The sequence below is a fragment of the Phocoena sinus genome, chromosome 1 (assembly GCF_008692025.1).
Source record: "Phocoena sinus isolate mPhoSin1 chromosome 1, mPhoSin1.pri, whole genome shotgun sequence".
Classification (NCBI taxonomy): Eukaryota; Metazoa; Chordata; class Mammalia; order Artiodactyla; family Phocoenidae; genus Phocoena; species Phocoena sinus.
The window spans coordinates 88162782-88179629 of record NC_045763.1 but is presented as its reverse complement, the minus strand read 5'-3'; the positions used below and the strand labels follow the sequence as shown (position 1 = coordinate 88179629).

At 39.0% G+C, this 16848-nt stretch overlaps 1 protein-coding gene across 3 annotated transcripts in view; it reads right to left on the bottom strand.

The window, feature by feature from the left end:
• SNX7 (sorting nexin 7) overlaps window positions 1-14007 on the bottom strand; it is a 98211-nt gene extending 84204 nt beyond the window's left edge. For 2 of the 3 annotated variants that reach the window (XM_032609096.1, XM_032609086.1), the window contains exon 1: window positions 13787-13990. In XM_032609096.1, coding sequence (XP_032464987.1) covers window positions 13787-13966 — 180 coding nt within the window. In that variant the 5' untranslated portion in view covers window positions 13967-13990. Of the gene's footprint in view, window positions 1-13786 lie in introns of all 3 variants that reach the window. The other variant, XM_032609093.1, reaches the window with a different exon arrangement.
• Window positions 14008-16848: the final 2841 nt, after the last annotated feature.

Genomic DNA, 16848 nt, shown 5'->3' with positions numbered 1-16848 from the left:
AGATGATAACCAAATAAAAATATAGAAAAACAAGATAAGTCCAGATATAAATAAGTGTTGATAAACAGGGGAGTAAATTCCAGATAAAGTGGAATGAATTGCTGGAGTAAGTGGTTAAGGCAGGAAGTGAGAGGAATGCTTTTGAGAGAGCTGTCAGGGAAGGTGTCTTTAAGGAGGTGATGTGAGAAGAAGCCAGCCATGAAAAACACTGACAGAAGAGCATTTCAGTCAGGGGAACCAAAAATGCCTAAGGCAGGAAAGGACTTAGGATGTTGGGAGACCAGAAAGGAGGCAAATGGGAAGAACACAGGCTTTGATGAAGATATAACCAATGAAACTCATTTTGACGTTTACTGTGGCAGAATTTTAAGTATTCACATTTTTATCTTATAGGTCTTGAAAAAAGGGAAGGGAGAGCTCCATGATAAATGAACGTTGCACCTGAAATCCAAAGTAAGATATCTGTTGCACAGCTAGAGGTTTTTAAGGGTCTGTATGATCCTAATCAGACTATTCATGAGCATTAACCAGTAAGAGGTTATTAATCATGACTAATGCCTTTCCATTTATCTCAATTATGCTTGGGTAATTTCTTATCTAGTGGAAATTTTTCTTTTTTGTATTTAACACTCCATAGAAAAAAAATTAGTTTTCCTTACTCAGAAAGGTTCAACATGCCATTTGCGTATGATTTTGCCACAAAACCACTGTGGGAGCCGCTATGATTGTTCCCAATAACCCCTTGTCTTTCTATGAAAGGAATACACCTCCTGGTCAATTACCAGGTAACTTTCAGTGCCTCCTTATGGAAGGAAAATAAGTTTCCCACCCCAGTTAATTTGACCAGTGACTTGCTTTGGATGGTGTCATGTGTCTGGGCAGAAGATTTGGAGGCCATTGCCTGTTTCCACCGGTGCTCATATTCTTTTCCCTCTGCCACAGGAATGACATGTCCCAATTAACATCACTCCTTTAATCTTGATCCCAAAATGAAGAAAACACAAGAAGCAGACTCAAAGCCTGGACCAGACTCAGTTCAGTCACAGTTGACAGGTACGTACCTGAGAAAGAAGTCTTTATTGCAGGTAAGCCACTAAGATCTTGAGGCTGTTTGTACTACCGCATTATCTAGTGAAACCTAACAAAAAAATACCATTCAACTTTCAACCAGGTTAAATACATATAAATATATATGTACATATGTATTATGTATGTATGCACACGGATACACACACTTAACCTTCTCAGAGTTAATACAAAAGAACAAAATAGGAATTTTTCCCCCCAGTTCTGAAAATTCACATACCAAGAGTTTGCCTTTAGTTTTTGGTCACATATAATAAGGTTTCCATTTTAACTGTAAACAGAATTTCTTTTCCTAATGTTTCATTGTAAATCAGTAATCTCTGTTTTTCATTTTAAAATGAAATTTTTCTTATATCAAAAATTTTTAAACAATGATCTAAAAAAATAAAATCTGCTAAATGAAAGAAGCTAGACACACAAAAAGTGCAATTCCATTTATATGAAGTGTCCTAAAAAGGCAAATTTATAAAGACAGAAAATCGATTAGTAATTGTCTAAGGCTGGGAGTAAAAATGGATATTAACTGGAAATGGCATGATGGATTTGAGGTGGAAGATGAAAATGTTCTAAAACTGGTTAACAGTGATGGTTGTACAACTAAGTAAATTTACTTACAAAAAATCATCTACCCAAAATGGGTGAATTTTGTGGTATATAATTACGCCTCAATAAAGTTAGTTAAACACAATTAAAAAGGGGTATGTTATACCAAAGCATTTCTCAAGGCCAAAAAAAATTATTTGTTTCAATTTTAGAAACTACTGATTTAACCTTCTGTTTTATCACAGATGTGTTTTACTGATTTTTATATCAGTATTTGCTAATAATTTTGATTGTCTAACTACACCCTTTTTTATTAATACTATAAGTAGCACTGCATTATCCAGCGTGATTGGATATATGAAGTGTCAGAGTTATTCAAATATTCTGTTTAAAATAGACAAAACTTTTAAGCACATAACTCTCCATTTGTTTACTGAGACAACTTTAAAGTATATTCTTAAAGTGACTAAAAATGTTTATTTTAACTTTTAGTCTAATATCCTCTTTGAAAAGTGTGGGATACAATTAAAAAATACATGAATAAAATAAATTTGAACACTACAACTGCATAACTGTTGAATCTGTGTTTCCTTTTGATCACACTAGTCACTTGCAAAACTAGCAGGCTCTCAGAGTTATACTAGAGCATACTATCAGAACCCCCAAAATGCAAAAATAAAACTCCACCTTCAAAACCCAATAGAATATATTTTATTAAGTTCAAATCTGAAGTCTTTTAACATTATTTTCCCAAGATACTTGTAATAATTTTCCCCATTGCCACTGACCAATAAATAAATAAAATACTGCTATCTGCACAAAAGAACTCTATAGTTCTTCTTCCTATAGGTTCTCATGGATTTTTTCTTCTTTTGGCTATACAACATCCAATCTTGTTTCCAACCATAACGCTGGGTATAGTTTCTGCTAGTGCCTGTCCCTTTCTGCATCTGCATTTCCAGCCTTCAAATCTACTTTGTGAGCTACTATTTCATTCCTTTCCTGCCAGAGTTGATTTCCATTGCTTGCAACCAAGCCCCCTGATTGAGACAGGTGCTATTGGCTTCAAAGGATTTATTTTTCCCAAGTAAGAAGGTTTCTAAATGATTCCCTTGGGTTTTCTTATGCTTTGTGTTTATTTCTTCTAATGAAATCTAAATAGGAGCTTTTGTCCAGAATTGACGCTTAACATAGCTCTGTGTCATCCATCAATAATATTTACTCACCATTTGTCAAGACAAATTTGTTTTAAATTCTATTTGGTCTAGTAACCTGATTGGAAAGACCAATACAATACAAACTGAATTTACTGAAAACAGATGATTGGAAAATTACTGCAATAACTGTGTCCATATATATGAAAAAAGGCACAGGCCATATCATTCATTAATGTATTTATTCCATTAACATTTAGAGTTCCTACTCTTCTACCTTCAAGGAATTTAATTTATTGGAGATAGACAAGCAATTAAGATTTTAGAGATGAGAAACAAATACCTCTTTATAAGGCAAAATGTATTAAGTCTTATAAGATTCAAAACACTATTATGGGGAGCACAGAGAAGAAATTATGGGAAGAAATTAATTCTAGCTGGAGAATGAAGAAGTTCTTAAGGAAGAAGTCGCTTTACAACGGGCCGTAAATAACAGAACGGATTTTGTTTTGTTGACCCAACAGTATATTGTAAGGTGCAAATAAATCATTGAGGAATCCTGTTAAAATACAGATTCTCACCAAGAGCCTTCAATGACACAATGTGACAATATGTTCTTTATGTTCAGAGCTGGGTGCTCTGTAAACATCAGCTTTCTGTGAGCACACAGGACAGACTACAGGCAAAACATGAGAAGAAAGAAGACCTTGTGTCTTCTTGTGAACTATTTTAATGGTTCTCAAATGTAAACACAATACTACTTGGGGTTGGAGCAGTGGGAACGAGAAGAAGGCACTAATTCTAGAGATACCAAGAAGATAAAACCAACTGGGACATTTCAGATATGTAGGGGACAGGGAAAGTGAGTGAAAGGGATAAACAGAAGGTAAGACCTAGTATTTTATCCTAGATATCTAAGAAATCATCACATCATTAGCAGAGGATCAGATGGAAAAGATAACAGGTGTGGGAAGAGAAATATAAGAATTAGGGAATGGAGAAACATAGTTCCGTTTGGAAATGAAATTGTAGGGATGAGTAGGACCACCTAATTAAGGCTTTCCATTGCTCCTGTGGTTAAGTTTAGCATGCTAAAATTTCATTTCCCTTTTTTTTTTTTTTTTTTTTTTTTGGGTATGCAGGCCTCCCACTGCTGCGGCGTCTCCCATTGTGGAGCACAGGCTCCGGATGTGCAGGCTCAGTGGCCATGGCTCACGGGCCCAGCCACTCCGCGGCATGTGGGATCTTCCCGGACCGGGGCACGAACCCGTGTCCCCTGCATCGGCAGGCGGACTCTCAACCACTGCACCACCAGGAAGCCCTCATTTCCCTCTTAATAGCGGGAAGGGACAGTGCAACTGTCACACCCTCTTCTCCTCTGGGACAGTCATCCAGCTTGTGCCAGAGCATTTTTAGTGACAAAATTTATGGCCTAGCTGAGTAATCCCTTTCATTTTGGAACCTTCAATTAGAAAACTATTCCATAAACTGACCTAAAGCTGATCTCCACATACTCTTGACCTAGTGGTTCTACTTTTGCCCTTCAAAACTATAAACATTTAATCCACCTAGATCATAACAACTCTTCATAAAGTTTGTTAAAAGAATCAGCCCAAGTCGCTAAACTACATTTTGTTCTTCCCAGCCTTTTTTCCCAGTTGCCAGAACATATCATCAGTGAAACCCTTAATTTATTCTCCTTCATGATAGCAAATGCATGGCGAGACTGTTACTACTGCAACCCTCCCCACTCCTTGTGCCAATGAAAGACAGTGCTGATGGATCCAAGCCCTCTTTCTGCTAAGCCCAGACTAGATCTAAGGTTCTATCTCAAAACAGCATTCCAAGGATCAGGGCACTGGTATCCATAGATGACATAATATACCTTTGCCATTTTCTGACATCAACTCGCCCTTTAAAATACAGAGGGTGGAATGGAACTTAAGTTGCATGAACAGTTCAAATTACAGTACAATTAATACTCCATATGACCTTGAAAATATGTTGTTTGTTCAGATTCAATAGGTACCTTGTCATTTGGGTATATTGATCATTCAGTCACTGAAAATCACTAGGAATGTTTGCGCATAAAATGGTCTTATACAAGGTCTCTCCAAACTTATCCTGCAAGTTCCTTGTTGGTTTTAATTCTATTGTTGACCATATATGCTCATTCATCAGGAGAACTGAGGATTTTTCATCTTCTTTCTACTTCACTCACCTACTCTTCCTCCTCTGGGAGGAATATAAGAGTACTTAACATCTAAGAGGACTGTGATGGTAGACAGTGGAGCTCCTAGTGGGAGGAATCCTGGATCAGCCCTAATTTCCTTTACTTTATTGGTTCCTCTTATTTTTTTTTTAATTTTATTTTTTTATTGGAGTATAATTGCTTTACAATGGTGTGTTAGTTTCTGCTTTATAACAAAGTGAATCAGTTATACATATACATATGCTCCCATATCTCTTCCCTCTTGCGTCTCCCTCCCTCCCACCCTCCCTATCCCACCCCTCTAGGCGGTCACAAAGCACCGAGCTGATCTCCCTGTACTATGCGGCTGCTTCCCACTAGCTATCTACCTTACGTTTGGTAGTGTATATATGTCCATGCCACTCTCTCGCTTTGTCACAGCTTACCCTTCCCCCTCCCCATATCCTCAAGTCCATTCTTTAGTAGGTCTGTGTCTTTATTCCTGTCTTACCCCTAGGTTCTTCAAGACAATTTTTTTTCTTAAATTCCATATATATGTGTTAGCATACGGTATTTGTCTTTCTCTTTCTGAGTTACTTCACTCTGTATGACAGACTCTAGGTCTATCCAGCTCATTACAAATAGCTCAATTTCATTTCTTTTTATGGCTGAGTAACCATCGAAATGGTAAAACCCACTGAGGTAGGATCAGTATGAAGGTCAGAGAAATGGGAACACATGACTTGCCTGCTTTAATCGTGTATTCTAGGTTTTAAGTGAGACAATTGAGAATGCATACACACATACACTACATATATACATACATAGAAACATTCACTATGCTTACACACTCTATATGCACACACATACATAATATATGTGTGTATATATATACATACACATTCATATATGCCCACACTACACACATGCATACATATGTAAATACTGTGTGTGTGTGTTTTATATATTTCTGTACAGATTACCAAGGTAGAAAACCACTCATTGATTCAAGGATATTTCTTGAGTAATCATAATCCAAGCTAGTAATAAAATATTAATTTGGTTAGACCTGTACTCCTCAAACTGGTAGCCACTAGCCACAGGTGGCTATTTAAATTTAAATGTAAATTAATTCAAATTAAACACAATTAAATGTTCAGTTCCTCAGATGTACTAGTTTACAATTCAAGTGCTCAAACGGCACATGTGGCCAGTGGCTGCCACATTAAACAGACAGAGCTGGAACATGTCCATCACTGTCGTTCTTTTTGGACAGCAGGATCCTACAGGGGCTGTGTATAACTGATCAATATTCAAGAGGCTTTACTAAGGGCCAGGTACTATTTATAAGCTCTTTACATTTAGTAAGTCATTTAATTCTCATATTTATTATTTGCCCTCATTTTACGGATGAAAAGTCTGAGGCTTTGAGAGGTTAAGTAACTTGCCAAAGGAAATAAAGCTAGTAAGCAGTGGAGACAGGATTTCACTCACAGGCAGTGTAGCTACAGAGTCTCTGCTCCTAAATACTAAGTTTACGTCTTGCTATATTTTAATTTACAAAGATGAGTAGAGCCTCCTTCAAGACTTTACATTTATCCCAATTAAATTTCATAGTCTGCTTTTAAACCCAGTATTCCAATTTATCAAAAATCTGGAAGACTGATTATGTTATACAGACTATTAGCATTTGGTACAGTTTCCACTGCTGTATAACAAACCATCCCAAGACAATTTGTTTTTATATTTTATTATGCACATTGGTTTACAGGGTCAAGAATTCTGACAGGATACAGCAGAAATGGGTTGTTTCTCCTCCATTGTATGTGGGGCCTCAGCTGAGATCTGATGTCTCAATGCTGAGGGCTGACGTCATGTTAGACATTTTCACTCACAAGTTAGTCATTTAATGCTGGATGGCGCCTGAGACTTCAGCTGAGGCTGCTGATTGGAACATTTACATGTAGTCTCTCTCAATGTAGCCTGGGCTTCCTCACAATATGGAGGCCTTAGGTTGCATGTCTTACATGGCAAAAAGCACACTGTCCCACTGAAAAAAATCAGAGCCTTCATTTCCTTTTGTGATCTGGCCCTGGAAGTTGCACAGCATCATTTCCACCATACCCTACTGGTCAAAGCAGTCACAATCCTAGCCAAATTCAATAAGTGGGGCATAGATCCCACCTCTTGATAGGAAGGTGGCAGGTCACATTATAGAAGCCCATACAGGATGGGAGGTGGTGATGTGGCTGTCTTTATCCAGTTATTCTCCACACTTTTGTAGTATTATGTATTATGCTGGTTATTCTCTCTTTTCGCCCCCACCCTTCCAGCTCTCATCCATCTATTCTCTGTCCCTTAAGAGACAGATCCCTACGGATGCCATCACCTGAACAGCTTGCTTAGTGGGGGCCAGAAGCAGAGATCCAAGAACAGGAGAAGAGGAGCTCAGGGAATATACTCCCATTTCCTCCCTGCTTTGGTGCCACACTTCAGGCAGTGGCATATTTCTAGCTACATCTCTGTGTAAACACAGCTCATGTGGAAACGGCCACTTCTCCACAGCTCCAACTCTCATTGGGTTCCAGCAACACTATTTCCATCTCTCTTCCCTTTAGAACTAAGGGTGCTAAAGGCTTTTTGCTACTGCAAGTCTCTAAGTGCCTCAGTATCCTTTCTTTGTTCCTGAAACTTGCCCAAAATGCTATAAATAAATAGTCCTTGCATTAAACTCTCTTCATTTAAATCATGGAAGAGAATTCTGATTCTTATCCTGGCCATGAATGATAGATGCAAACAATAGGAACTGAATAAAGATGGTTCAGACAACAAATGTGAAAAATTAATAACCAGACTTCCAATATCTTCTTCTAAGTATTTCAGAGAATTGTTGAATAGTATAATTGTCCCTCCATCACTACACTGAATTTCCAGATTGATAGAGATCATATATATATATATATATATATATATATATATATATATATATACATATTGATATATATATGAGCTGGTTGTCTCCACAACCATAGCTCATTATTCTTTCAAAAATATCCTTTTCCACAAAAATATGAGTGATTCCTTCAAAAGCTTGTTCAAATAAACATATACATTGTTATACTTCTGATTTACCTAAAAACAATCTTAGTTTTCCACCATTCTTATTAAAAATGATCACCTCCTTCTTTTCAAAGTGTTTATACTAAATATACTAAGTAGTTCTGTTGCTTTGATAGCTTTACTAGAGCTTGAAATTGTCTATACCTTCTTGTCTACCTACTTGTCTATACCTTCCAGAACTCCCTTTCTTCCCCCTTATTTTTGAAAAGAATTTTTACCTATTTCTAGCTTTTGAGTACCAAGCCTGCATACCATGACTTCTCGAAGTCGACTAGTGGTGATGACGATAATTACATCTGTAAATTCCCTGATTATCCTAAATGATATAGATCTCACTTTATGGTCCTGAATACCATTTAAAAGACCAATAATAAGAGCTATAATTTACTGAGTTACAAATAAGCATCTCAGTGTTTCACTGTGACCTGTTTACCTACGCTCTGTTTCAACTGCTGTTTCTTCTACACATTACAGTATTTAATTTTAAAAAAGGCAATTTATTTTAATATATTATTTTTCCCCAAAAATAACTTTTTCTTTTAAATGTAGACAAGTTTGCTCCTTTTCTCTAGGTAAATTTTTTGCAAGCCTCATCTCATTTTGGCCCAGTTCTAAAACAATTATTACACTATTGTTACACTTTTTATCCTTTTTCTTTTCCTTTTTTCGAATTATCAGTTATGTTCTCCTACCTTCCACATCTATTCTTGTTCTTTTAAGTCAATATCCTCTGCATTCCCTGTGCTCTATTGAGAGTTGGCATCATTTTCTCTTAACTGGATTATCTGAAAACTCAGAACAATACTTTGTTTTACTTTCCATCTCTCTTGATTTATACTGTCATTTAGAGTTTCTGTCACATCCTCCAACCGGACTCCAAGACTGTGATAACAAGAACTGAATCTTGCATTTCTTTTTTCCAAAGAATCCTTAGCACAGAATCTTACACAAAAATACTTAACATGTATTTACCAGGTACTTGTAATGTACTGTGAGAAAAAAAGGAATAATTATAAGCCAAAGAGCCTACTCTTTAAAAAGCTTCTGACCTGCAAATGTATACTGATAAACCACATTAACAAAATGAAGGATAAAAATCATATGATCATCTCAAAAGATACAGAAAAAGCACGTGATAAAATTTAACATCCATTTATGATAAAAATTCAACAAAGTGGGTATAGAGGGAACATACCTCAACATAATAAAGGCTGTAACAAAGCCATAGCTAACATATACAGTGGTGAAAAACTGAAAGCTTTTCCTCTAAGATCAAGAACAACGCAAGGTTGCCCTTATTCAACACAGTATTGAGAGTCTTAGCCATAGCAATCAGACAAAAAGAGGTAAAAGTCTTCCAAATTGAAAAGGAAGAAGTAAAACTATCACTGTTTGCAGATGACAGGATACTATATATAGAGAACCCTAAAGATGTCAAAAAAAAAACTATTAGAACTAATAAATGAACTCATTAAAGTTGTAGGATACAAAAATCAACATACAGAAAGCTGTTGTGTTTCTATATACTAATAATGAACTATCAGAGAAATTAAGAAGATAATTTCACTTACAATTACTACAAAAACAATACATAGGAATAAATTTAACCAAAGAAATGAAAGAACTATACTTTGAAAAGTATAAGACACTGATCAAAGAAATTGAAGACAATACCATGCTCATGGGTTGGAAGAATTAATATTGTTAAAATTTCCATACTATCCAAAGCAATCTACAGGTTCAGGGCAAGCCGTATCAAAATACCAATGGCATTCTCCACAGAACTGGAACAAACAATCCTAAAATTTGTATGGAACCACAAAAGACCTTGAATAGGCAATTCAATCTTAAGAAAGAAGAACAAAGCTGGAAGTATCATGCTCCATGGTTTCAAACTATGCTACAAAGCTATAGTAATCAAAATAGTATGGTACTGGCACAAAAACAGACATATATATCAATGGAAAAGAACAGAAAGCCCAGGAATAAACCCATGCTTATATGGTCTATTAATTTATGAAAAGGGGGCCAAGAATATATAGTGGGGAAAAGAGAGCCTGTTCAATAGATGGTGATGGGAAAACTGGACAGCTACATGCAAAAGAATGAAACTGGACAACTTTCTTATACCAAAAAAAGAAGTAAACTCAAAATGGATTAAAGACTTAAATGTAAGACCTGAAACCATAAACTCCTAAAAGAAAACAAAAGCAGTTGCTCTTTGATATCGGTCTTAGCAATATTTTGGGGGATCTGTCTCCTCAGGCAAGTGCAACAAAAGCAAAACTAAACAAATGGGACTACATCAAACTAAGAAGCTTCTGCACAGTTGAAAGCCATCAACAAAATGAAAAGGCAACCTACTGAATGGGACAAGTTATTTGCAAGTGATACATCTGATAAGGGTGTTAATATACAAAATATATAAAGAACTCATACAACTCAATAAAATAACAATCACGAAAAAGAAAATAAACAAAAAAGAACAAACAATCCAATTAAAAAATGAGTAGAAGAACTGAATAGATAATTTTCCAAGGAAGACATACAGATGGCCAGAAGACAAATGAAAAGAATGCTTAACATCACTAATCACTATGGAAATGCAAATCAAAACCATAATACGATATCACCTCAAACCTATCCAAATGGCTATTATCAAATGAACAACAAAAAACAAGTGTTGGTGAAAATGTGGAGAAAAGGGAACCCTTGTGCGCTACTGATGGGAAGGTAAATTGGTGCAGTCACTACGGAAAACAGTATGAAAGTTTCTCAAAAAATTAAGAATAGAACTGCCATATGATCCAGCAATCCTTCTTCTGAGTATTTATCTGAAGAAGTGAAAACACTAATTTTAAAAGACGTATGCACCCTATGTTCACTGCAGCATTATTTACAACAGCCAAGATATGGAAGCAACCTAAGTGTCCATTGATAGATGAATAGACAAAGAGATGTTGTATATATGTATACAATTGAATATTACTCAGCCGTAAAAAAGAATAAAATCTTGCCACCTGCAACCACACGGAGGGACCCAAAGGATATTATGCTAAGTGAAATAAGTCAGACAGAAAAAGACAAATATTTTATGATTTCATTTATTTGTAGGATCTAAAAAAACAGAACAAACAAACAAAACAGAAGCAAAACTCATAGATACAAACTGGTAGTTTGGCGGAGGGAGGCGGAAATAGGTTAGGGGGATTAAGAAGTGCAAACTTCCAGTTATAAAACAACTAAGTCACAGGTATGTAATGTACAGTGTAGAGAATATAGTCAATAATATTGCAGTAACTTTATAATGGTGACAGATGGTTACTAGACTTATCATGCTGATCAATTCATAATGTATATAAATGTCAAATCACTACGTCATACACCTGAAACTAATATAGTATATCAACTATATTTCCATTAAAAAAGAAAAAGAAAGAGCTTCTGGACAGGGGCACGGTATATATATTCATAAATAATCTAAGGAAATAAGAAACTACAATTGTAAATATAAACTGAATATGAAAATGGTCAATCTCAAAGTACTAAAGGGTAAAGTTAGTATACTTTGGTAGTAATGGTTGATAACATCTTAGGGTAGGCTGGACAGTGGCAGGGTTCTACAGAGGCGCAGGCTAAAAAGGGAGTAGTAGAGAGAGTAGGCCAAATGAAGACAACTTTCTTAAATTTGCTTGTCTATCTGTGGTTAATGGTTGAAAAATTCAACTTACTAAAATAGAAGCAGGCAAGGCCCATACACTTGGATCCACCCTGCTTGCTAGTGCTGTATAACTACATGTTTTGGACACTTAGAAAAAGTTAAGACCCTCTTCTATAGAAAGCAGCCATACAGATTAAGGTAAAGATACAATATTGCACATTATTATATGCCCTGCTTAATAAAGCAGAGGTTAAGTATGGTGCTGCAGCTTACATCCTTTTAAAACAGGACACAAAATTACAAACACAAAATTAGGTGGAAAAACAATTTTTTTATTTAGAATGAGAAAAAAAATCTCAACAACTGGTTGGAGCCATAGAGTTCTAGATTCCTTTCTTCTGAGGTAGCTTTAGGCAACTCACCAGAAACGCCAACTTAGAAATGCTTCTGGCTAAAATCTGTCATTCCCTTTCCACCTAGAACCGGTACAACTCCCAGTTACTTACAACATTTTACAGAGGCCTAAGCCAACAACACAGTTAAATTTAAATTAAAGTTAAATTTCATTAACTTCACCTAAAATCCGCCTCTGACTACGGAGGCTCATTAAAACAGTGATTCTCAGTTGAGGCTGGGACACTGAGAATCTGGGGAAAGAGAAACCACATGACAAATTTAAACCATCCCAGATGATTCTGATATGCAATTGCCACTCCCTACATTCTCCCCGTACCCCCTGCCCCCGAAGATTCACAGTGCAGAGTCCCATACACTAATACCATGGCCTAATGGTATCTTAGAAGGCAATAAACAAGAACTGGCCAATTGTCCTTGATCTGAACATAAAATATGTGTGGAACATAAAAGTGTAAACAATTCCATTATTTTAGAATTTAAACACATTGAAAGGTCAAGTGACTTCATCAAGGGTACAAAACTGATACTCTCTCTGAACCTCCCAAATACAACTGTTCCTACCATTTCATTTAATCCTGAAGGAAAAAAAAGGGGAGTTTTACATATTCCTCTTTGGGGTCAGAGTATGCTTGTTCACTTTCTAACTTCTTTCCCAGAATAAAGCAGCGGTGAAGTTTGTTGGCTTTTCTTAACAGCTCAAGGTAACATTTACCTACTGTACAGGCTTCTTAGTAATTAATACAATGTTCCCATCTCAAGTCTTCTGCCAACAGCAACGAGAGAAGATGCAGTGGCATTGAACGGCCCCGCAAGAATGGTATTTTTCTTCCCCCCCCCAAAAAAAAATATTACAACCACCAGCCTACACGCACAAGTCGGCCAGTAACCCTTGGCAATTTCTCTCCAACTATCCTACAAGTTCAGAGGGCCCTTTGGTCCTAGATTTCCCCAGGTAACCTTTAAAAACGAAAGCGCCGTCTGTGGGTTGGGTAGCAGGAGCTGACTATCTGAAAAATCCTGAGCTCCGCAGCGCAGGAGCTTCCCCGTTGGACACAAGAACCGTTTTCTCCTGAAGAGGGATTCCGTCACGCCTCTTCCCACTAGACTTGAGACTCACCTCCGGCGCCACCCAAGTCTCCAATCCACAACCAGCAACAACACTAAATCAAGAATAATTTCTCTAGACTCGGATGATTTCGCTCCCAGAGTTCAGGGCTCGCTGCGCCTGAAAAGAAGCTGCCAGGGGCGGGGGCAATTTTGGGCCACCGCCTCCCGGGTTCGGGCACTGTCACTGGAAATGTCCGCGTCAAAGAAGGGAAGAGGAGAAAAGGGGGAAACAGCACAACTTTGCAGACTCCACGAAGCCAAGGCCCTGCCAAACATAAGGTCAAAGTGCAGACGAGGGAGCGGCTGCTATTCGGGACCCGCCGGGACGCAGCCCCGGAGCCGACGAGCCGCCAGGCGGGGTCGGGCAGCTGGGGGAGACCCACCCTGCCCCGGCTCCGAGTCTCCAGCGGGGCCGAGCGAGCGCGCTGGGGCGGCCGCCGCACGGCGGGGCCAACTCCGTGAGTTGACTTGGAACTTTCCCGGGACGCGCCGCCGCGCCGCCCTCACCTTACTGAACACCTCCAGGTCGTCCTCGTCTTCGTCCAGATCCAGCACCTCGGCCTGCAGGAGGGCGGAGGAGCCGCTGCTGCCGGGGAGGGGGCCGTCGACCCCCGGGCTCTCCCCGCCGCCGCCCCCAGCCGGGAGGCCCGAGGAGCGCGCCTGAGGTGCCCGGCACTCGCCCTCCATCCCGAGAGTGCGCGCCCCGCCGGCCGCCGCCGCCAGCCCGGCTCCCCCGAGCGTGCCCATTGGCTCCCGCGCATCCTGCACCTCCCCGGCCAACCCCGCTCCAGCCCCACGTCCGCTGCGCAGACGCGGAACTGCCAGGGCGAACGCGGGGCCCAGGCTCATCCCCACTTGGCTTGGGGCCTGCAGGAGGCGGAGGGGTGGGACTCTCGGACTCTGGCTAGGGTGGGGCCAGGGACGCTGTCCCTGGAGGTAGGAAGGGGGCGTCCTCGTGCGGACCTGGCTGCGGGACTACCCTACGACAGCTTCCACGGGGGCGGGGGTCTGGGCAGAAGCGACGGAGCGAACCGTGAACTTCAGAGCATCCACAGCGGGGCTGGAAAGCAGCCGACCTATCTCGCCAAGAGAGAAAGCCAATACTGTATTTCCTGCATTTTAATAGTTGCCTTTTTTTCTTGGCTGTGGATTTCGAGTCCGTCTTTTACTAAGGCTAATGCAAAACCTCCTCTGTTTTGTAATTGATTTTTGACCCAGTGACCGGACTGTGTGGTCATTTCACTGTTAAGCCAGGGAAGTTGGATTTAAAAGCGATTTTCAGCCCCTTTCAAATGTATCTTTATTCCTGGAGGTCATCCTGAAGTTAATGAGCTCTAATGTTCCTAAGAGTCGAGGACAGCGAGCAGGACTGGACATTGACACCAAGAAATAATCTGCAGTCTTTATAATGCCAATGCAAAACTGTAATTATTTAGTTGTTCACTGCTTATTATTAAAAAAAAACAACTAACTTCCAAAAATAATGGATAATTGAATGCAAATTGATATATTTGGAACTATCTTCAGGTTTTATTACTTACTCGCCTAAGCCCCAGCTCTTTTCTCCCATCAGCCAGGAAAGAACATCTAAGAACTTTGCACATAGAGAAGAGGCTAATTCAGACTTGATTTCCAAAACCTCTCCTGGCAAAGTGTTTAGCTAGATGTTTAAAACTATTAACTTTGGGGGAAAAAAACGTATGTAAGAGAATTTCTCTTTCCAGTTAGAGGACAAGGCCTTAATAATATGTTCCCTCTTAACCGTTCATACTAGTTTCAGTTCATGAACACACTTATTCAGTCAAGCTGGTCTCTCTAAGGGGTGAATATCCAGGCTCCTTCCTATGCTTTATAGTTCCTGTACCCAAAATGCCATCTCCTGCCTGTCCTGCAGGAATTAACTATAATCCCATGTCTTTCAGGAAGACTTTCTGATTGACACAGTCTGTTCCCAATTTAGCATTTAATTTTATTTCATGCTGTAGGTTGTATTTATTTCATGTAAATGCCTTACATTCCTTAGTAAATTATAACATTTTAAGCTTACGGATCACATTATTTATTAATAAACCACAGTAGTAGATGTACTCACTTTAAAAGGCTCTCTGCTAGGGTATACAAAAAATACAAGTTATTAAAAGGCTATTTTTTCTCTCTAAGCTCATTCTGGCTAGTCAGGAAGATTCAAGTTTTTCGAATTGCCATCTGAACCAGGAAATTCCGAAGGATACTGTGACACACAGAATTGCCAGAAAGCATAGAGACAGGCTCAGAAAATGGGCAGAACAAACCAAGACTACAGAACTTGTATCATAGCCACACCCACGCCACAGAACTAATAGCGCAGACATTGCTGCCACCATTACTGAGCACCAGATGCCACACCCCTTCCACATACTGCCATTGACAGTGATGTCACTGGACTCCAGGTGCTGACACCAACATCAGTACCACAGCTGCCTCTGAGAACTGCCTTTGCTATTACTACCACAAAAGTACCCACAGTCCTGTTTCTCTGTTCTAATTATTCTAGTTTCAAAACCCTGAAGGGTAGATCTGCATGACCCACCTGGCTAAGTCCCACAGAGATTTCGAAGGCAAATTAGATTTCTAAGCATAGAAAGGCCATATTGATACCGGTCAGCCAAAAAAAAAGGAAAAAAAAAAAACCCTTACTATTATTCATTCCTTTGGCCGCCCAACATTAAAATCACATTTGTTCACATGCTTTTTTTTTTTTTTCCCATTCCTGCTAGATATAGTTCAGCTATGCCTCAAACACCTGGGAATATAGTCCTCAGCTCCCCAAAGGAAGAAAATCCAAACATACTCATTATTGGTGCAGCTCCAAGTCTAATATGTCTATTCCTCCTGTAGTTCTGCTGCACTTAATGCTGTAAGGGCTCTCTTACAGTCCCAGATTCCCATTGAATGGGATCATCACTGGCTTCTTTAATGGAAGCGTTCTTATTTGGGTGCTATATTCTCTCAATCGTCGTAGTCCAAAACTTTAAGTACAGGTATAATATTAAGAGAAGCCCTACCCAGTCCTGTCCCTTGGTTTTTGGACTCTTATTCTGATTAATATCATATATTAATTTTTGGTTCTGAGCATATACATCTTGTCAAAAAGCTCCCTCTCTCCCACACTTTCCAGATAGGATCTCCTGAGACCATAACAGTGTTTAATATGCCAGTCAACTATCCATAAAGTCAGCTGTTTCTGGTAATGGGACTCATGATAAGACAAGTCACCCCATGGGCATTGCCCAATGGCTTTATTTCCTTTGCTGGAGGTGATTTAATTGATTAGAAAAAAAAAAGTTATGTGCGAAATCTGATGGGAAATAAACCAGTCAGTAAGTTCATGGATGATCGTGCTGGCAGAAACTTGTTGAGCAGGAAAAGCAAACCCAATGTATCTTTTCCATTAAGGACAAATCATGACATCCTTCAGATTATGTGGCTGCAGAAGGACCGGGAGTAGTTGTGGCAAGTTGAGGTTTAATAACTTACCCAAGGTAAGTAATAAGGGGTAAGTAATTTAAGGCTCGCTGAAAGAAAGTGTT